General features: G+C 38.3%; 2 protein-coding genes across 3 annotated transcripts in view; both read left to right on the top strand.

Annotated features, from left to right (window-relative positions):
- Positions 1–1,114: 1,114 nt before the first annotated feature.
- The window catches only part of LOC144632334 (uncharacterized), a 229,078-nt gene continuing 208,087 nt past the window's right edge, over positions 1,115–22,105 (top strand). The window contains exons 1-3 of one of the 2 annotated variants that reach the window (XM_078490962.1): positions 1,115–1,359; positions 3,589–3,872; positions 4,449–4,581. In XM_078490962.1, the coding sequence (XP_078347088.1) occupies positions 1,189–1,359; positions 3,589–3,872; positions 4,449–4,563 (570 nt within the window). In that variant the 5' untranslated portion in view covers positions 1,115–1,188 and the 3' untranslated portion in view covers positions 4,564–4,581. Of the gene's footprint in view, positions 1,360–3,588; positions 3,873–4,448; positions 4,713–22,105 lie in introns of those variants that run through there. The other variant, XM_078490961.1, reaches the window with a different exon arrangement.
- Positions 8,869–21,188, top strand: LOC144634025 (ubiquitin carboxyl-terminal hydrolase 31-like). Its single transcript, XM_078492962.1, has 9 exons — positions 8,869–9,894; positions 11,884–12,461; positions 12,910–13,021; positions 13,438–13,547; positions 13,728–13,808; positions 14,826–14,958; positions 17,120–17,242; positions 18,259–18,748; positions 19,855–21,188. The coding sequence occupies exons 1-9, from the start codon at positions 9,136–9,138 to the stop codon at positions 19,950–19,952; spliced, it is 2,484 nt and encodes an 827-aa protein (XP_078349088.1). The 5' UTR covers positions 8,869–9,135; the 3' UTR covers positions 19,953–21,188.

Below are 22,105 nucleotides of genomic sequence, written 5' to 3'. Positions count from 1 at the left end.
CCCCCGCGGTTATATGCCCATCAACCTGGAAACAAAATAATACATCCGATTATAAGCCCCCCCCGGATATAAGCCCCCCCTCTGCTGGATGACAGTACTGAACAAGGCTAAATGTTGCGTTATTATGCGTTTTTAACTTAAAAACGTTTATGATCAACACTCCTGTAGATCTTTTCGAGACGTTTTTTTTTTTCGCTTATAAGCCCTCCCGGATATAAGCCCCTCCGCTTAAGCCCACCCAAAACCCCTTAAAGAAGTTGTATAAGCCCAGGTAGGGCTTTCCACAAGTTGCTCGAGATTTCCCAAAAAGTTGCTCGTAATTTCTCAAAAAGTTGCTCAAAGGTTGCTCCAAAAATCCAAAAAAGTTGCTTCCGATAATAAAAGTTGCTCGAAAGTTGCTCCAAAAAATCCAAAACGCTGCTTCTAATCAAGAGAATTTCTCTAAATATATGCTTATTTCCCTTTGAGGGTAAGATTTCTAAGCAAATTTATACAATCTTACAGCAAAAGAAGTATCAAGGATTTCTTTAAGTGAGAAAAATCGTGAAGATATCGATGACGTCATTTTTGATGACGAGTTTTGAAATAATGCAGAATGAGCCGAAAGTTGAAACGTCTTCAGATGTTCCCCGAAAATCTTCGGCAAACTTCGTAAATCTTCGGAAACGTTCGTATTGCCTTTGAACAACACTCGGATAATCTTCGGAAATCTTCGGTATGGAAATTGTTCAAAATGCAATAAGTTGCTCGAGCGGAAAAAAGTTGCTCGAAGGGGAAAAAGTTGCTCGAAACATGAAAAGTTGCCAAAAAGTTGCCGAGCAACTTGTGGAAAGCCCTAAGCCCAGGGCTTATAACCGGAATTCTACGGGATTTTGCGCTCTCCGGGTAATGGGCTTCTGGTGAATGTGGGTACGAACCAATCAGTACTGTAGTACGAACGTTTAACAAAAACAGAGAACTGTTTTGTTTAAGGCAAATGTAATATCAAAGCCCCCCCCCCCCCGAACGCCCCCTAGACCTTGGCCTTCCGGTTACCCTCGTCTGCGCGCGGTTTCAGCGCGTTTTTCCCGCCACTCAGAAACGAGGCTGGTCCAGCGGCGTTCTTTGACAGTTTGTTGATCGCAAATTTTCCCCGGTCTGTTCGCTTTCCGATGTCGTTGTCGGTTTATTGGCCACAAATTGCCAGTTATGCATTTTCCTGTATGTCACAACGCTCTTCCTGTCGTTGTTGCCGTCCTGGTGATACTCATTAGCTGGTATTTATGGAGAAGAACTTTCAAGGCTCCAAGTTCGAATTCTGGAGAAGAACAAACCGACTCGGGACGTGAGAAAATACAGTCGCTAGCAGCTGAACAGAAGGTGAGTGATCAAAGTCAACATTCATCGTTCTTTTCTGTTTTTTCTTGTCCTTTGACAAGGAATAAATATAGTAGATGTACTCACTTTAGCGTGTTTTTCTTTCTGTACAATATTTTGGAAAAATTCCGCGTTCGGTAAACAATTAAAGGAACGGTTAAATGTTATAAATTTTGTTTTGTATTTCCATTCTTCCTCCTTGATCGACATCTGAAACAGGAACTATTGTGATCATTCGACGCTTACCTCTGAAAATTATGAATTAAACGGTTGATTTTCCTGGGTAAATTTTCGTGTCAGATAAAAGGAAAATGATATTTTAAGTGCACATGAACATGTAGATCTTGTCTTTCGATAATTTGCAAGTGAGTTCTCAGCACCTGCAGAGAGACACGCTTGTTCAAATCAACTTTATTTTCAACTTTCATCCGGCCACTTGTAAATTTTTAAAAAGAGTAGTATTGTCATCTTTGTTAAACCAGCAAACAGATGTTCGTTTCTTCCAAAAAAATGAATTAAAAATTACTTCTAGGGCAAGTGTCTGTCAGTTTTCTTGTACATGAAATATGTCTTAAGTTTGAAGATAAGCATAATTTTTCTATCCTAAAAATTATGGAAATTTTCTCATTGTGGTATAAGCTTACAATAATTAGTGAAACCTGTTAATGATACAGGTTAAATTCCTATTCACACTCAACAAGCTATAACTTCCTGGTAAATTTTTTAATTAGCTACCAAGGATCTTTATTCCAAGAGTTATTATTCAATGCTTGAAACAAGCCATGAATAATTACATTCAAAATACTTCACTACATTTTTCATCCTCTATTATATAATCATTTATTCATTAATAGCCATTACACTTGACATTGGCACTGAACTTTAAAATACTGTCATGAAGATAGCGAAACGTTGTCATTGCTTATATGGCTATTTTTTTAAAAAGAGTTTGATTTTTATTTTCCTTTGTTTCATTTTCATTTTCATAATCTGAAACAATGACAACAATGGAAAACAAAAATCAAACTAGTCTGAAGCTTTAGGTCAAATTTTTCAACCTAGGTTATTTGTTTTTAACCTAGTTTATTTTTTTGTACTAGGTTAATAAGTAGAAAAATAAAACACCTCCCCTCCCACGCTGTCTCGGAACTCCCCTTCACCATCCTTACTTACCCTCCCCTACCATCTGCTGTTATACCACCCCCAAGTAGTATCATCTAATTCTTTTTTTTTTTCTTTTTACTAACCTGCACTGGATTTGAACTCTCAACCTTCAGATTTGCTGTCCAACCCCTTATCCACTTCGCCACATAGGAAATGTTGGGTGACTCACTATTTTTTAAAAAATATATGACTTCAATCCGAACCCTAACCCTAATAATAACCATAAATTTTACCTAGGTTAAAAAAAAATAACCTGAATTTAAATTTGACCTGTAACAGATATTTTCTGGAACCACACATTTAATTAAACCACAACATAGTCACTCTCTGTTGGCTAAACTCTAACTCTGATCCTCTCAATCTGGAGTTCAATGCACCAACTATAATGCCACCCCTTGACAGTGTCCCCCCCCCCCGGCCCATTTGTTCATTTATTTTTTTGGTTAAGTCATGTCTTGAAAAGTGTACTGCAGAAAGTCTTTCATATCTTTCATATCCTGATTTCTCAAACCTGTTAACTTGAGCCAAAAGTCATTTTCCTGGGACTTTCTCCACTCAGTCGAACATAATTGTAATTTTCTCCTGATTTTGCAAACCAAATGTCGGTGTCTTTAGAGGTTCCAGAAATCGGGATTCCACTGTGGAGTATCCACTGGTAACCTGCAGTTCTGGTCAATATGCTGTGTCCTTTTTTTGATTCATCATGTTACACTTACTTGTTAAACTGATCACACAGTTTAATTTTTTGGTTCTTATATCTATATTTGCTCAAACCAGTTTTATTTTTATTTTCCATTGTCAACTGTTCAATATCATTGAAATCACTGGAAATGAAAAATTAAAGTGGTTTAAATTATTTCAAATCAAAAACAAATTTCAACCACATGTCAATCGTACACACATGTGGTTTAAGGTTGAAAACTTTATTTTTTAGCATATTGAGGAAGTGATCACATCAACTGTAATAATATTGGAGATAGGTGAACATACATGTACATGACATTACCTACATGTACAACTGATAAAATTTGTAAATCTTACTTGTTTTCTTGATGCTACAAATATTAGAATGAGGAAGATGATGAGGTTACCTTTGAAGAGGCTGAGAAGTTGTTACGAGGTGCAGGCATTATAAAGTCAAAAGACATCCAGTACCTTCAAGAGAATGAAAGAGAAGACCTTTCAAGGGAGACTGTTGATGAGCCCCTAACAGAGAAGGAACAAAAGAAAAGGATCAAAGAAATGACAATGGGCGATGCTTTTAACATCCAGACCATGTTCAAATCGTCTCGGCTGGGTATCAAAGAGGTTGAAAACCAAATGACCAAGGAGGAACTGGATCAAGAAAGAGAGTGAGTAACATATTTTCTTTATGCTGCTTTTCCAAAACATACATGAACTCTGAAGCTTAGAACCCAGCTAATGACTGTATTGTACTGTCACTGCTGTCAATCACATCTACAACAACAACCAATAAACTCAGACTAAAATGAAAAACAAAATAAAAGTAATGAAAATCAAACGATCCACCATGCCAACTCATAGATATGGAATTTTAAGCACGTTGAATTGGGTACGTTGTATTGGGTACAATTGGGTACGTACCCGTCAGAAAATTGGTCTGGATGTGATCACTTTTGTAGAGAAACAGTCAAATCAAAATGGGGACAAAATTTTTTGAAAATGTCCTAGAAAAATGGTCAAATTAAGGTCATGGAAAACTTTGAAAAGTCTTGGTAAAGGTCATGGAAAGTCATGGAATTTCAAAAGCTCAAAAGAGTACTAACCCTGTACAAGAAAAAAATGTAATAAAATTATGTCTACCAAATGGCAACAGGCTCCTTGTTAAACTAAATTGTTTAAGTATGTTGTTTGTTTTTCTTTGATCATAAAAGGTACCTAATTTGTTGATTTTGATTTCATTAAAGGATGCAGAGAAAACAACTTGAAGAAATTTTCAAGCTCCTGGAGACTGATAAGGACAAGTATGGTGTAACAACAATGGATGACCTTCAGGCACAAATGAAGTTATACACAAAATAGTTATTTTACAGTATCATTGTTTGTCATTAGGGCTGATTTACACGGTACGTTTTTGTCACATGCAGCAAGTTTATGGCAGGCTTTAGGACCATTTACATGCATGTCTGTCGTAAGGATGTGGTAGGTTGATTTACCTTATTACCGGTACTTGAAATTTTCGCGACACGTTAATTTCGCGATTTTTGAGGTGCACATATTTCGCGTCACTTTAATTTCGCGTTTTTGAGGAAGACACAATTTACATTTCCTTGGCAATATTATTTAACATGTCCTTAAATTGAATTAAACGACTCTATCAAAGGAACAATAACGTCAAAATTAACAAAAACGCAACGGCGGGACTAAATTTCAACAGTAACAGCAGAGCAGTTCTCACAATGGCCACAGGCAGTTCATGCCTGTACGTAAATTATTGCTCCTGGGTCAATTGACCGCAATTTACATTGAAACTTCCTTCCTTCATTGGTACTAAACTCATTCTTTCTTGATTATTGGCATAATGTGTGTCACTTAATTTTCACGTCATGTTATGTTCGCAACACTTATTGTTTGTGTCACTTTAATTTCGCAATTTTTTTAGAATCGCGAAATTAAAGTGTCGCGAAAATTTCATGTAATAAGGTACACAAGGAGATTTATATTGTAGTCATGGCATAAGCATGTTTTATGCGATAATCGTAGACAAAATCGTACCGTCTAAATTTATTACCCCTTAGGGATCTTTCGCTTTACCATACAATTTTCATAATTTCGATGCCATCGAAAATGGGGGAAGCTGACTAGGGTCCTTTAACTTGCATAACAGGGTTGTTTGAAAGGTACTCTGCAAGGGGGGTGGAGGAGATGTTAACATTTTTACTGGAAAAGGTATGTGAAGGGAGCCTTCTTTTGGCACTTCATCCTTTTTAACTATTTTTATTGAAATATCAAAATGTCATTTATTGCGGTTTTCAGTAAAATGCGAACTCTGAAATTTTAAAATACAACTAACGATTGCGTTTTTTGCTGCCGTCAATCATATTATGGTGACAGCTAACGGACCATGAAAAATAGAAACAAACAAAATGGATCCAAATCTACCAATCACAACAGACAGACTTGACCTTTTGACCCGATTGAAGTGAACTTCTGTTTTCCAAGAGGTCTGCTGAGGTGATTGACGGCAGCAAAAAGCTAAACCATTGGTTGAGGATTGAATTTCAGAGTTTGCATTTCACTGAAAACCACAATAATATTACCTATAGTTGAAATATTCATGTAAATTACAGTTGTATTTCTTGTGCTGTAATAATGGCTTTTTCTCTTGGTGCCTCTTTTGACCAAGGGTGCGTTTCTTTGGGAAAATCCAAATCCAGATATCTTGTATCCAAAAACGGATTTTGTATTCTTTACCTACATGTATATCTGAAAATGGATTAATCTCGGGTCAATGATCTGAAGAATCTACACTCCGAGTGGATACATCAGATCATATCTAAATCTGGATTTTTAGGATTTATCCGTTTCTTTGGGAAAGGACTCAAAAAAAGTACATTGGCCCAACGGTCTTTGCTGTGAAAATACAGGCTTGCTCTTTGTAAACACTGTCATACTGTAAGTTTTCAGGTGCTTATTTCGATCAAAATACAAAAAATAATTCACAGAAAAAGGAAACAGTAGCTTGATCAGTATGAAGTTTCATTTTGAACTGGATGCAGGTTTTCTAGAACAGCCACCGTGTGGCTACGGAAGTTGTATGTCACGTGAAGTTTGCATTGATCATTTTGTAAACATTCTTCGCTCTCACCACATTGTGCTTGAGGCTAAAGAAGAACTATTTTGTCGTGTGGTTTTTGTGAAAGAGTTTGTATGCTGAAATGATTTTAGCTAGGATACATTCGACGTAAAATGAATTTTTGCTGATCTCTATGTTCTCTGTGAAATGTGTTTCACAGTGATGTCATGGCAAAAAATCAATTTTAGGATTCTTTGTTTCTTTGGGAGCAAAGTAATCTGTGTTATCTGAGATCAATGATCCCATTTTGGATTTTCCCAAAGAAACGCACCCCAAGAGAAGTAAAAGTTTAACTAATATTAATTTGAAATTAACTTATATGTAACGACTTAATATTTTTTATTTAAACATGTTATTTATTAATCTGCCATGTTTTTATTGACCATGGTGTGACTGTACATAAAATTGTCATTACAAGTATGCTTGTACTGCATTTCAGTAATACAAATAGAAAATAATATTAAAGAGCAAGAGATTGGTTTTTATATTAAGCAGATATAACACAAAGGAGATTGGAAGAGCTGCAACATTATTTTTAAGGCTACAATACTTGTAAAGAAGGCTTTGAGTTAAATTCACGCACAATTACAAAATCACATACAAAAATAACTTTATTAATATTCTATGTCACCGAAGGATCAAGTGTTATAGCAACAAATTTATAGACTTTCTCTTTTCGTTTCCAGTTTGGTGTGTTTTCACGCTTCGCGCTCTGCAGTGAGCTCAACTTGTAGGCAGGTCTAACAAATTTATAATATGCCTGTCTGAGTGACTGCAGTCCAATATAATAATATAAAAATAACTGAGCGCAGAGACTGGTTTTTGTTAATTGTTGTCGTTTTTTGATCTCTCAATATGGTAAGCTGTGTAGAAATAACAAAAAAACTTTAAAGCTTTTTTTGAAAATTTGGCTTGTTAACCTTTAGCCACAACCTAATTAAATGTTTTAAAAAAGTTATAGTTTACATAATTATTTATAAAGATGTCCTAGCTTTTATTCGCTTAAAAAAATCAAGACAAATTTCCCTTGTATTTTTTAAAAAATTGCAAGGCTTGTGCTCTGTACGATGAAACCATGACATAACAAAGTCCCTTGGTTGGAGAGGCTCTCTGGGAGATAACCGCTGACAAACAAAATGAGTGCAGTTGACTGCTCGCTCGTGAAGCGCCTGCAGTCCTCACGTTCGTCAGCTGTCATCTCCCAGAGAGCCTCTGCAGAGGAAAGAGACAAAATCCCAAAAGTCTGGGAAAATCTTTATAATGGGGGTTTGTTATACCACTGTTCTCTTTCCATATATTTTACTGTTTACTTAGCAATTCTAGTAACTTGGGCCAGGCTGAAGAATTTCTGGGGACTTTGTTATAATGGGGTTTGTGCTGTGTACTTTGTAGAATAACATTTGTCTTATTTATTTTTTATTTGTGATGTTTAAGATTAATTATCAAAAATAAAGACTTTTTCTAACACCAACTTAATTCTTCAGTCTGATTATTTACACCATATTAAAAGGAAACCGTTTGGCTACAAATTTTATCCAAACCCAAAAATAATGTCTGCTTTAATTTTCACATTTTACATCAATTTCAGAAACATAAATTTTGTAGCATGCACATGTTTCCCCAATGTTTCCTAGTTTTGTCACCTAGGAAGCATAGTTCCCAGTGTTTATTTTGTTTCCAAGAAGCAAAATTTGCTTCTGCTGATACACGAAACATTTCCTGTTTCCGTGTGGCATGAAAACATGGCAAAACAAGGAAACCATTATGGAAACATAATACCTCGTTTTTGGGTCTTTAGGCTTCTGGCCATACTCTGGTATAATAGCCATAAATAACGTTTCAGTCTTTCAGTAACCCCTCAAAACCAGTAATGTATAGTTCCAGGAAATATCCATGTTGGGGAAAGACATTTTCTGGAACAACAGCCCAGTCAGATGCCATTATTGAAATCAAAACTTGGTTTCCACCGGTTTACATTCGATAGCAGGGAGCAAGGACTGTTCCCAAAAATACCCCCTTCCCCATGCAAAACTCCCCTTTGATAAAAACCCCTCAAATTATGTGAGCTGGTGTGCTTTTCAATGTTGTCTCATTCTAAGGTTCCTGGTAGACCCATATCCCCACCCGGCAAAGTTAAGCCTTTTAAAAAAGACAAGGGTTTAAAATTATACATTATAGTACTTTTTCATTTTATTTTTTTTTTTACTTTAACAGTTCTGTAGTTAGTATTGAAACAAATATGGAAAAGGTTCTACCTACAAAAAACTTTGTACTACACATCTAGGGGAATGCGAAAACAGATAAACATTTTATTAAGTTTTCGTTTTAGCCTGTTGCAGTAAACTAGAACCCCTCCCCCCTTCCCGCCACTTCCTGTAGGTAAGACAAACGCTGCCATAGACGTCATAAACCTAAAAAAAAAATTCTGCATTTACTTCACAATATGACGATTTCCGATATTAGCGTTTTTTTGTTATTTTTCTTTTCTGTTTCTTTTTCTTTTCTTTTTTTCGCACAAAATACTGGGTACCCTGCAAATCTATAAACCATTGCATGCATCTATCGTCGTAGTTACGTACGCTTCATCCTAGTGACGTCAGAGTACGCATGCTCCATATTTGTTTTTCGGCGTTCATGACCGATGACATGTTACATACGATGCGGAAAACGAGTTGGAGAAGTTTTCAAGATTTTACGTTGCAAAAATGGCGAGTTTAACATTGTCAGCAATAACTACACTTTGATGTGAAGTAAGCAATTGTGTTCAAACAATTTGTCCTTGGGTACCTCCTGCAGAAATGTTTCACAATCATCGCTCGGCGAGTGTTGGTGAACTGCATGGAGGTCACGGCGCTCGGGAAACAAATGAGGGGGAGGAGGCAACTTTGGAGCGGTCCAAGAGCTCTAGACATTTAACAAAGAAAAAGAGCTTCAAGTTCGGCTCGAGAGATTTTGTCGGAGGCAAGAAATTGGTGAGGAGACCTTCGATGAAATCTGTGTCAAACATGGTTCACAAACTTATGATTCGAGTATCTGCTGTGCAATTTCCTTCGAATTCTGCGTACTCGACCTCTTCGATCGGAAAGTTGGACGAAACTGCATCGTACAAGAAGAAGAATTTCGATTCGGCGGACGAAACTCCTTCGAACATTCGGAGAAGTAAATCTGCCGAGGTACTCAATGTGTCTGGTTTGAAGAATCATGGAAACACTTGTTTTATGAACGCCACTGTCCAATGTCTCGCTCATACGGATTTGTTGGCCGAGTATTTCGTTATGGACCAGTACAAAGAAGATTTAAAACTTCGCAAAGGACAGACCAAGAAGTTCGGGACTCGCGGTGAAGTGACGGAGAAACTAGCACTCTTGCTGAAGAGTTTGTGGTCGAGTCAGTATAATTCGCAAATTAGTAGCGATTTCAAGTCGATCGTGGGAAAATATGGAGTGCAGTATCGCGGCTATGCTCAACACGATGCTCAGGAGTTTTTGCTTTGGCTTTTAGATAAAGTTCACGAAGATTTGAATCGGGCAACCAAGCGAAAGTACAAAGCTAACAAGGTAAGAAGCAATCTAAAAACCTATCCGCTAAATTAAATGGCTACTTCTCTATTTTTAACACTCAACACCGAGTGTCGATCAAATTACCAGCGTTGTGTCATGCAATTTCAACATGAATTTTGATTTTCGTCGCGTTCACGATAGGCAGCTAAACACAGGCATGTTTTTCTTTTTAATGGGTCTGTGTTTTCATAATTTGCGTGAAATTTATTGATTTGAGCCTGTGGTCAGATAACATCTCCATGTTTTGGCTTTTTCCCAATATTTAGAAAGATATGTACAATATTATTTTGTAATTCTAACCCGCGAACGTCCGATCGCGTGTCATAAATTCGACGATTTTGAAGCAGATAGCGAATCAAGCCGTAAGCCCTTTGAAATATTTTGTTGCACCTTTTGAAGTCAGGGATCGTTTGACACTAGATGTTTTGAATTTCGTTTTTAGTAGCTAAAAATACAACGTACGATTCTTAATATATTTTGAAAAGAGGCGTTCGTTTGGAAGCCATCAATTTGTAAAATATCAGCAACGCTAATTTCAAGATCAAATTTTAGCCTAAAAAATAAATTTTGGCAGAGATTTCTACCTAAAACAGCTCTCTTCCTTGATATTAAACAACTCGATGAAAGAAAATATTAATTTGTGCGTCTGTATTCCATTTCAAAACAGCGGAAGCGTAAAGAATTTAAAATATGTTTTTTCATTGATCCAATTTTGGCTTTCAAATGGGTGGTGTTTTAACAGAGAATGATATTCACGGTCATTTATTTCTATTGTTTACTTCACGCTCGGTTATAAATGGCCTGCAGCTTTAGAGAAACAAAATGGTCCACCTTGGTCGAAATGATTACTTTTTTCAAGGTTCGTTTTCCATTGTCAAAGAAAACAGTCATTAGCACCCCTTGCTTGTGAATTCATGTTTAAAATGGTGTAACAATGTTTCCTCAACCGTGAATTTGATTTCAAAATGAATTAGTCATAAAGTTATTTTTAGCTGTGTTCTTGATTGACAATACTATGGGCCCAGATGTAGGCATCATTGTGTGGAGTTGTTTTCAATATCTGACAGTTTAGATCTCTCTGGAAAAGTCTCAAAATGAGCAGCAAGGAATTATAATATTTTTATTGTGCTTTTACAATGAAACTTTCTTTATGCAAGTTTTATTTTGGTTAATTTTCAAGCATATGTCTTCCTTGTCTTAAAATGTCATTTTAAAGAATTTCCAAAACAGTTAACTATTATATAAAAGCTTAATCATTTCACTTCTTTTCATGACTTGCTCCTGGCATAAAATTATGGCAATAGTTTTTTGCAAGCAGTATTCTGTAAAGTTCTGAAGGAATCAACATCCTAAAATATAAAATGTGAAAATAAAATTTCACATTTGCTAACAAATCTGAAAGTAGCAACGCTCTGAATGTCATGATGCTCCAAAAATAGCGATAAGAAAGGCTGCTAAATTTAAAAGTCACGAGGTTCATTTCTTTCACAACTTAACAATAATGCACTACAAAATAACAGTTTCTTCCTGCTAAAAATGTATATCAGAGTGCATTTTCACGAGTCTCTGTGTGTGGCTTTACAATTCGGCTTTAAACAGGAAGCTTACAGAACTTAGAACAGGGCCTAGAAGATTAACCACTAAGTATTACTGGTTTTGTATAAAAGGCATGGTGCAACACAGTGAAACCTTTGGAAAGGCTGTGGGTCATCCCACGCCACTCCCATAAAAGTCCGAGGTTTGCATGAGCAAAACCCACACGCAGTAGTGCACCAATGCAGGGCTCAAAATAATTTTTGGACATTTGCCGGTCTTGTTGACTGGCCAAACAGATTTTACCTCGGTCACATCATTTCTGACTGGTCAACAATAAATATAAATAATAAATTAAGCAATCAATAAACTAAGCTATTAACATAAAGGTGATAACCACTTCAATTCTTGGACACTTAATATGCTAAAACTAAATTTAAATTTAAATTTCAGGAAAGTTCAGGAAGATCAGATGACATCATAGCTGTGGAGGCCCTTGCTAACCACACACGCTGCAACGACAGTTTTGTTTTGGATTTATTCCAAGCTCAGTACCGCTCGTCACTCAAATGTCCCAGGTGTCACCAACAGTCTACAACATTTGATCCATTTCTGTGTCTCTCATTGCCCATCCCACAAAGAGAAAGCCGTCCCATTATTGTCACGACAGTGTTCGTGAATTCATCTAGAGTTCCATTGCGTATCGGTGTTAGCGTTCCATTACATGGAACTATTGCAGATCTGCGGAATGTGGTGTCTGATATGATTGGTATTAGAGGAGAATCTTTGATCCTTACAGAACTTTACTATGATGGATTTCACAGAACGTTTCATGATAAGCAATCATTGAGCGTTGTTCATGAAGGAGACAATATTTATGCATTTGAAGCTCCGAGTGGGCTTTTCCCAGAGATGGATGCAGGAGACGTCCAGGGACCTGTCATGGCAGACAATAGTGGACCAATTCAGGACACGATTCTGATCCTTGTGGCAAACTGTCAGGGTCCAGCAAAAACTACATCAAGTAAAAGGTAAGATGTTTAATAAATAAAAACTGAGTTTATGGACACCTTTAAAGTCTTTGAGCTTTACGGTTTTAAGACTCGCAAGGCATTGAAAGTTCTTGAAATGTGAGTTTGGTGTTTGAAATGGCCCAAATTTGTTGTTTTCTTTGCTGATTTCTAATTTTTAAAAAAAAAAATTTACCGGTATTTTACTTTTTTTCATTTTTTCAAACTACAGATTTTTATAGGGCATAATTATTAGTACTCTTTTGTACTTTGCTGAATGTTTCTTTGTTTTGTTTTAATTTCCCAAGCAGAATTATGTTGTTTTGCTTTGTCACTGAAACTTCCCCTTCACAAAAATAAATAGCTCTACAAAGTGTGTGTACTAGAACGTTCAGCAGGTACCCGGTATTACCTAGCTTTAAAACCAATGTTCACTGTTTAATAACTGAATTCTCTTGCGCTCTTTTAGATTTGGTCTTCCTTTCATTGTAAGAGTTCTCAGGGAACTGAGCTATGAAAAACTGCAAGCAGCAATCTTGAAAGCCATGTCAAGGATTTTGTTAGATAATGTTTCATCGCAGGTAAGGAAAAGACATTACTAGAGAGTTAAAACATTTATTACAAATTTACAGTTCAGTTGTAAGTTATTGTTGGTTTTCATTTCTTGTACTTCCCCCGTATTATTTTGATTGATTATTTTCAACATCACCATGCATGTTATACATGTTTATGCAAGTGGCTAACATATAATTCTGGTTGTCATACTGGCCAGCGAAGGTGACCTCTGGTCAGATCAGCTCTAAATTAGATTTTCTTTGCACCCCACCAAGAGTTCAAGACAGTGTACACCAGATAGCTGCTTTAGTTCTAGAACATCTTTAGTACTTATTATCATAATTTATCAAAATATTGTTTGTCCTCATACAGTATATTGACACGTTGCTATAGGCTGTGCAAACCTGTATTTCTAAATTTCCATCCAAAATCTTTGTCGCAGGATAAGAAGCAAGGTTTGCTGTTTCGACTTCGTGTGGTCAATGGGTTGCCTGGGAAAAGTGCTCTTTTCCCAGAAGTTGATCATCCTTTGTATCAAGCCACTGTTGACAAGTAAGTGCTTCTATGTTGGTTTCCAGAACATAGAATGATTGTGCAGTTCCTAAAAAAAATATCCATAGCCACCCCATGGAAAAGGGAAGCCATTCAGCCCACACTGCTGGAGCTTATGACAAGAGACATCATAATGATGGTGTTCACATGGTCTTAATTTGACTTGATTGATGTTTATAGGGCTCTCATGTCATGTGGATCAGGCAGTGGACCTCGGCATATCAAGATAATTGCTGAATGGGACCTAGAGACAAGAGTGAGGTAATTGAGAATTAATTTACCGTTCCACTTAATCTGCACATTTTTAGCATCACAAACACAATGTAGCTACAGCCTTGGCTTGATGTAGCAGCAGCCGCCTTTAATAAGGGTATGTTAACTTTATACTTGTTGCCATGGCCATGTTTTCTAACTTATAAACATACTTTTTAACTCTTACAGCTTGTAGTTTTTCTTGCATTTCTATCTAGTTGTCTCTGGTTGACAACAGCCAGTGAGTTTTTGATATCCTAACACCCTAAACCTCTGTTTTATTAGTAACTCTGCTACCTTCCAGCGTTATTTCTAGCATGCATAGTAAATTAGTAATCTCTGTTAAATTCCACATAAGAAATATATTAAGCATCACACCATCCATGCAAACACCTGGGGGGACTCCCATATAAAAGTGGCTGAATGTTTGTCGTCTTGCTCAGGGGTGTAAATTTTTTTTTTGGTCTTGAGTACTAGGGATTCTCCAGGCAAAACGCCAATAGTTTTAGCCATCAAGGTCTCATTTAGGGTTGCTCAAGAAGAAATATGCCAATCCAAATTCTATTTTAAGTATCAGTTGGTATCTTGTAGAGTCCAAAAACCTTGAGCCATGCCCAGATTGGTCTCTTTTAGAGGCTCTTTTAAAAATTTCCAACAAGCATCCCCGCCCCTTTCATATAGGTACAAACATTTTGGTTGCTTGATTCATCAATACAGTCGAAGCTCTCATAAGCGGACACCCTCGGGGCATGAAAAAAGTGTCCGTAACTGGAGCTGGCCGCTTACGAGAATGGTTCTCCCCTAATGGGAGCTTAAAAAGTCGAAATCTCTGAAAGTGTCCGCAGCCGCTTACAGGAATGTCTGCTTACGAGAATGTAAAAATACAGAGTTTGTATGGGAATTAATTAAAAACAGGGTTTCAAACAAGGCGACCGTAAGTAGAGCTGTCCGCTTATGAGAGTGTCCATTAAGAGAGCTTCGACTCTACTTATTTGTTTGTCTTTTTTATTTGCATTTGCTGTTTAGCTTTGTAAAGTCCAGTGTTATGCAAGAAAGACCAGAGGAGCACTGCAGTGTACGCGAAGTGGAGTCACTCCACAACAGCTCACATAATGTTGAACTGGAAGACTGCTTCAGGCTTTACACCAAGGATGAGAAGGTTAGCTGATGTTTTTCAGTTATTTTGGCAATATAGACTAAACATGTTGGAGGTTAGGTGCAAGGGGTAGTGGTCTTATGGTAAGCACACTGTAATCTGGATCAAGCAGTCTACAATCCCGGCCGAAACTGTTGAGACAATAACTGAAACACGACAGTAAATTACACCGTACACCAATTCAGAGTGTATTTAATTCCCCCCTCTCCCCTATTCAATGTTGTTTTTTACGAAAACGTTTCTCAGCAGACATACTTTAGCAAATGTTAGCAAAAGCGAATGTCAACATTGAATGGGGGGAGGGGTGAGGACTGTTTTCATTTCTCATATTGCAATGGCTGTAATAACTGCGATAAAACAGGGGTTTCAATAGAAGCCGGCAACCGGCGAATTTCGCCGCCTACTTTCCAAATCATCGCCGCCTACTTTCTAAGACCTTCTAACATTAACTAACATTAAATTTCATTCGAGTTCCTTGAGTTTCTCGAGTCACACAATTTCTCACCTGTTAAATATGAAATATGGAATAAAATCTCATCGTGAGATTGAAGTGAAAACCGTGAGTCTCACGACAAAATCCTGAGACTTGAGAGGTCTGCAAAATACAGAATTTTCCTCAAAAGTAAACAGACAAAATATCTGGTAGTCACTTGTCAAATTACCTTGTTGTATAACCATCCATCCCTTTTCATTCCAATCACTTTGGAAAACCGCTAAATGTATCAGAACACGGATTTGAAAAGTGTTGATATAAACATTCATCGTAGACGTGATCGCAAAATCGCTAATGCTCGCTGAGAAAGCAAAATTTAACAGGAAAATTACAAACAAATAGCCAGAAATAACAAGAACAAGTAAATCTCGAGTGTTTGACATCATTACACTATTTTCATCGCAAATAAACATGAAACTTTTCACAAACAAGGACGATTTTCCTTCGATCGAACGTGAAACAAGCAATGCTTGACACCAGTGCATTTCGGTCAAACCACCTGACAAGTTTCGGGGGACTGGTGACAAGTAATGGCGGCCGCCTCCACTGACGAGCATGGAGGATTTCACTGAAATTGTTTGCTTTCAGGGTGCTTTCAGGAGAAAGAAAACCCGTTTAAAATGTAAAACGATTGTGAATCAAGAACCCAGGGTGCTATTTTTGCTATGTTAAACATTTGTAAAGGGGGGGGGGGGGGGGGGGGCCCAAAAAAAAAAAAAAAAAAAAAGGGGGGTCCAAAAAAAAAAAAAAAAAAAAAAAAAAAAACCCCCCAAAAAAAACCCCCCCCCCCCCCCCCCCCCAAATAGGTAAAAAACGATTTTGAAACTAGTTGGCACTGCATCAAACTTGACCGTCTGGAAACATAATTTCACTGGCAACCCCCCTCCCCTTCGGAATTTCCTGGGCCCTTGACCCCCCCCCCCCCCACCCCTCTGGAATTTCCAATTCCCTCCGTGGTGGGGGTATGGATATTTTCTGGAACCACACAATCAATAATTAGTACTGAAATGGATGCCAGAATGCAGGAAATGGCATTTCCAGGCCTCTAGATTTAAAAATTTTCTGGGGGGGGGGGGGGCATGCCCCCAGACCCCCCTAGGGGGGAGGGGCCTTATGGCCCCTCCATGTCACGGCCGCCTACTATAAAAGGGTCTGCCGCCTACTTCAAAACTTATTGAAACCCCTGATAAAACATTGAAAAGAGAATTTGTCTCAACAGGTTTCGTCCAGGATTGTAGGTTCGAGCCCTGGCCAGGGTCATCGTGTTGGGTCCTTGGGCAAGACACTTAACTCCCATAGTGCCTCCCTTCACCCAGGTGTGCAATGTATAAATGGGTGCTGGTGAATTTAATGCTGGAGGGTAACCATACAATGGACTAGCATCCCATCCAGAAAAAGGGGAAAGAAAATTCCACTAGTCACTTAATGCTATGGATACTTGAAAAAGCTCCAGACTCGAAACTCGAAATTTTTGAGTTTCGAGGATCGAGTCTCGAGGCTCGAGGGACTGTCAACTTACATTTGAGTGGTACTGTATGTGTCACCTTAGTCCCAATGCAGTCTCACCCTACCAGCAGTTACGTCAAGTATTCTAAATACCACTTAAATTAACTGACAGTTTAGATGCTCAAGTGCACCTGTAAACAACACTGACTTTTGTGATTTCTCTAGCTGGGCTCTGAAGATGCTTGGCTTTGTCCTCGCTGCAAGAAACTACAGCAAGGAACAGTGAAGAAGCTGAGTCTGTGGACCCTGCCAGAGGTGTTGGTGGTTCACCTCAAGAGATTCAGGCAGGTCAGTTACACTGAATACTTCATCTATTGCTTTATTTGTAAGAAAGGCTGCGACCAAGTGTTGGCCAGAATGCAACATCAAAATGTCAATTCCGATACAGTCAGACCTTCTGTAAGCAGACACTCTTGGGATAAGGAGAAGTGTGCACTTAGGAGAGATATCTACTTATAGGAGTTAAAATGTGGTGTTTTTACATAATGATTGGGACCAAGGTATTCACCCACTTAGTGAGGTTCTCCCCCAGGGGGGTGACTTCCATATGAAAGGGGCTGGGATGTTGGTTGTCTTGCCGAGGGGGTATAAATTAAGGTGCCATTAGGGTGCTGCTTTTAGCCTTCAAGGTCTTTTTGGGGGTTGCCCAAGAAGAAATAGATGAACAACATCGAACTGCGTTGGCTGTCTAGACCAATCAGTCATGAAAAAAAAGTCTCTTCAAGGTAAAAAAAAAGCTTTTAAGAGCCATGCCCAGATTGTTATCCTTTAGGAGATTAATTCAAATTTCCATCAATTATCCTTTCTCTTTCATATAAGATCCCCCTGAGAGGGCGGGGAGGGGGTGGAGTTGACTGCACATGCACAGCGATCTACATGAGAAGATTTTTTTACCTTGATCAGTGGAAGCTGTGATACTCCTGCTTCATGCTATGAAAACAATAATTGTTAGTAAAGCTCTGTTGTGGCCAGCCACCTGGGCTTGATTTGACATTTACACTGTATGTTAATGAAATTGGCCTGCTACTGTATGTGTTTAGAGTCTTTCTATTAGTTAGCCAAGTACAAAATTTAGGTTAAACTTCTTAGACTTAAGTTCTTGTTGTTCTTATTTATTGCAACCCAAACAAGTTCAAACGTCTAAAATTCTCACCAACATTTCACCATTGCCAACTAAGCAATTCCACTTCTGAGCAAAAAATTGTATTGAATCTCTCCATTAAACATCTTCGAATTTCAAGCACTTGTCATAAGTGAAAGCGAAACTTTGATCAATAAAACACAATGCTTTGTGTTTTCTCCAGACTGCTGCCGGCCGTACCAAACTCCACACTCTGGTGGACTTCCCACTGACGGGCTTAGACATGAATGCACATTTAGAGCCTCGTAGCACTAAAAGGTCCTCTCCAGAGAGCCACTCGTTAGGATGGGGCACATGGCGGCGTCACCGCGCCAATTCCATAAGTGGGTCTGATGAAAACCTGTATGACCTGTATGCTGTGTGTAATCACACCGGAGGTATGACAGGCGGGCACTACACGGCATACTGCAAGAATCCTGTTGATGCCTCATGGTACTTGTTTGATGATATGCGTGTGGAGAAGATCAGTGAGCGCCAGATTGTCACCAAAGCAGCCTATCTTTTGTTTTACGCTCGGCGAAATGTTGGCTCCTCATCAGCGTCCGAATCTTCATCAGGTTCTGACCATTGGGCTTGGAGGATGCCGCAATTTTCATATGAATCTGTGCTCGACTCACGTGATGAACTCACAAGTAAAGAAGAGAATGGCACTGGTAAGGCATTATTGTTTTGTTTTTTGTTGTTGTTGTTGCTGTTATTTTTGTTTTTATTTGTTATTGTCATTTTCAACAAAACTTGCACAGACTCCTAAACCTACTGTCGAGTTTTAAGTGCTTGAAAAATTCCCCACATCGTGCGTTAAGTGCGGTTTTTTTGTGTGGAATTGTTATTGTATCAGTGTTTCTGCCCACCTCTCGAATCTAGCTTAACTCTATAAGAGTTGTTTATCTTTCCAAGCTAATTATTTTTCTCAGCTAGCTATTTTCTGAGCTAACTACTCTAACAGCTAACTATTTTCTTAGCTAACATTTTTCCATTGTCACTTAGGAAATGACGATTGTTGATTTGTTTCAAAGGAAGCAGTTGCTTCAAATCAACTGTAAGACCTTTTGAACATTCATATCATCAAAGGAGCTATGTCGCAATATTTTAAGACATTTGTGAGAAACAACATGGCTTTTAAATTGAAGGAAATCTCAAAATAATAGTTTATTAGGGTAGGGAAACTCCAGAGATATAATAGTAAACTAAAAATAAACAAGGATGGTTACAGGGTTCGTACGGGTCCTGGCAAACCTGGAAAAACCTTGAAAATTTTATTATGGCACATTTCAGGAAGTCCTGGAAAGTCCTGAAAAACGACTACTGGTCCTGGAAAGTTCTGGAAATCTGTCTTCTGATTTCTCCGATTTCTCAGAACTAACTTAAAAAATGTATGGCAGACAGTAAGGAGAAAAAAAATCTTGGAAGTGAAAGGGTTAATGTGAATTTTGGAGTCCTGGAAAAATCATTCTGAGTCAGATGAAAAGTCCTGGAAAATTGTTTGTGAAAAAGGGTTTGCACCCTGGCTAGACGGATAACGATAGAAAAACTTGAAAAATTCAGGCTAAATCAATTTGTGGCGTAACTCCTTTATAATAATAAATTAACTAATGCTAATGCTGATCAGCATGTAATTTCTTCTTAGCATCTCCAGTCAAAGTCACGCTCTCAGGTCACGAGAGTGTAGCTACTGATCATAATCAGAGACGTGATAGACGAATGGATATGGGGGCTCTGAGATCTCAATGTTAATAAGCATTTTTCTGTTACTTTGCAGGTCGATCGTACAATAATTCCCTGCCTCAGATCAACGCACACAAGACATCCAACAACTGGAGCAGCAGAGAAAACGTGCTAACCGAATCATGCGTGTAGCTGAACACTGCTTCATCGACTCTAGTGGGACAGAAAAATGCCCAGCAATTGGCCTCGCCATATGGGTAGACATTAGAGGAGGAGGTAGACGGGGATCAGTAGAGGAGACACGACAATTACTGATTTTTTGAACAGCAGAGCAAGTTATCTTTTACTATGCTGCCCAGCTCTAACTGTTTTCTAGTAACCCGGAACATCGTCATACTTAAAGGGGCTACGTCACGGGGATTTCGCAGATTTTTGGTCTAAACTGTTCTGAAATTAGTGGTAGGCATCTTAACCCGTTAAAAACATTATCTTTGAACATCTTGAGGAAGATATAACCTCAATTTGAGGACAGAACTCAAGCTACGGCTATAAATATCAATTTTTGAAGACCCGTGGAAACCAATTCCATCCGAGCCATCCGCAGCCAAAGACGCAATTTGTAATAAAAAATAGACCATTATTTTTAGGTTTCCTACGGCACAAATATAAATTTTGGCTGTTCAAAAATCTGGTCAAATCCGTGACAAAGCCTCTATAAAGTGTCCTCCTCCTGCCATCCCCTCACCTCCCCCCCCCTACTGATTTTCCTGGGAATGTCGCACTTCCGCGCATGCGTCGATCTTTACGTAGTTTACAGAAAGAAGACATTTCGATTTTGTACCAAAACGTTATATGTCTAGCAAAAGCGATTCATTCACTGTAAAAGATATAATTCGCAACGAATTTTTGTTTTCAATCTCATTGAAACCTTTTTGCTTCTGAAAGTAAAGAAGTAACAATTCGTTAAATAGCCTGGGATCTTGGAGCATCCGCAAAGTAAATGTTCTCATTTGACCATTGAAACGTTCACGAATGTCGCATAAATTTACTACAGTGCTTGTACAATAACAGTCTCGCATTAAATTGAATTAAACTGAATAATGCGAGCTTCCAATTATGAAAGCAACCAAGAGAATTCACATTGTAAATGTTAAGTAGAGTCGTCGCAGGGTCGAAAGTTATTAGTGTTGTGGCTCAAAGCTTCAATCAATGCCGCTTACTTTGTTAAGGCCATAGAAAACCCGAAACGGGTATCATATTTTCTACAATTTTTTAAGCAATAATTAAAAATAAAAAAAATAAAAACCAACCACCCTTCATTGTAAAAAGTGCATGAAAACTAAGTACATTCAGAAGCTTATAGCCCCTTCTGGTACGGCATCGAATAGAATTTTGACTTGTAATAAAATTATTTGTACAAGAGTTGTATTAGAGTGTCCCACTTCGTCTTTAAACTTTCGAGCGACGATCAGCCTATGGTGGTGAAGGGAGTACAGTTGGTTCTTCCACTTAAAGCCACAAATTTAAGTGAAATATTAAGACCACTACCCCCGGTTTGAGGGTTTTTAGCGGGAATTCGTCACTGATTTGTGGGGACGAAGTGGCATCATTTCTCTTTTTTATTCCGACCAAGATTGCAGCCATGTGTGACTCGAAATGACAATAATTTTTTAGCCTCTGGCTCAGATAGAGAGGGCAACCTTATCCCGTGACATAAATAAGTTGATTGATAAGCCCAATTTGCACCTGAGTCGTACCCAGTGGTCTCTCATGCGACGAAAATTACAAGACGGACTGGGGACGAGTCAGCCATTTGCACCTACAAGTGAGGAAGGATTGAACGGCTCGTCTCTTTGCTTTGGAAGTAATTATATTTCAAAAGCCTAATTTGCTCGTTCGTAGAGTGCATCTTTTTGCGTTGAAACTCCATTCTTATACCGTATAGCACTTCTATGCACTTTGAGATCGATTTGTATTATTCGAAACTTGTCTATGGTCTTCCAAAAGTTCGAGTTTTTAGAAGTGACTTCTTAAAACACAGGATGTATTTTCACGGCAGAACTAACGAGACTAACAATACAAACTCGTACTCATGGTGTTGCTCTTCCACCCATCGCTCACGGGAAAGACACCCTGGGAACGAGGTTGAAACGTTACCTACGTCCTCTATTCGTCCTCTGTGTATTCTGGCTCTGGTTAGACCTTGAAGGTTCGACCCAGTCTTCCGATATCTTCCAATCTCGTACCCAGTGCGTTTTAGTTTCCTCGATCAACCACGTAATTAAAGGGACTGCGCCGCGCTTGAGTTTAGTATTTTATCTAGTTTTGCCAAATTCTCGTCATAA

This window comes from Oculina patagonica, chromosome 12 (genome assembly GCF_052425735.1).
Source record: "Oculina patagonica isolate OP01 chromosome 12, crgOcupat, whole genome shotgun sequence".
Taxonomy (NCBI): Eukaryota; Metazoa; Cnidaria; class Anthozoa; order Scleractinia; family Oculinidae; genus Oculina; species Oculina patagonica.
This window is presented reverse-complemented; position numbering and strand designations above follow the sequence as displayed.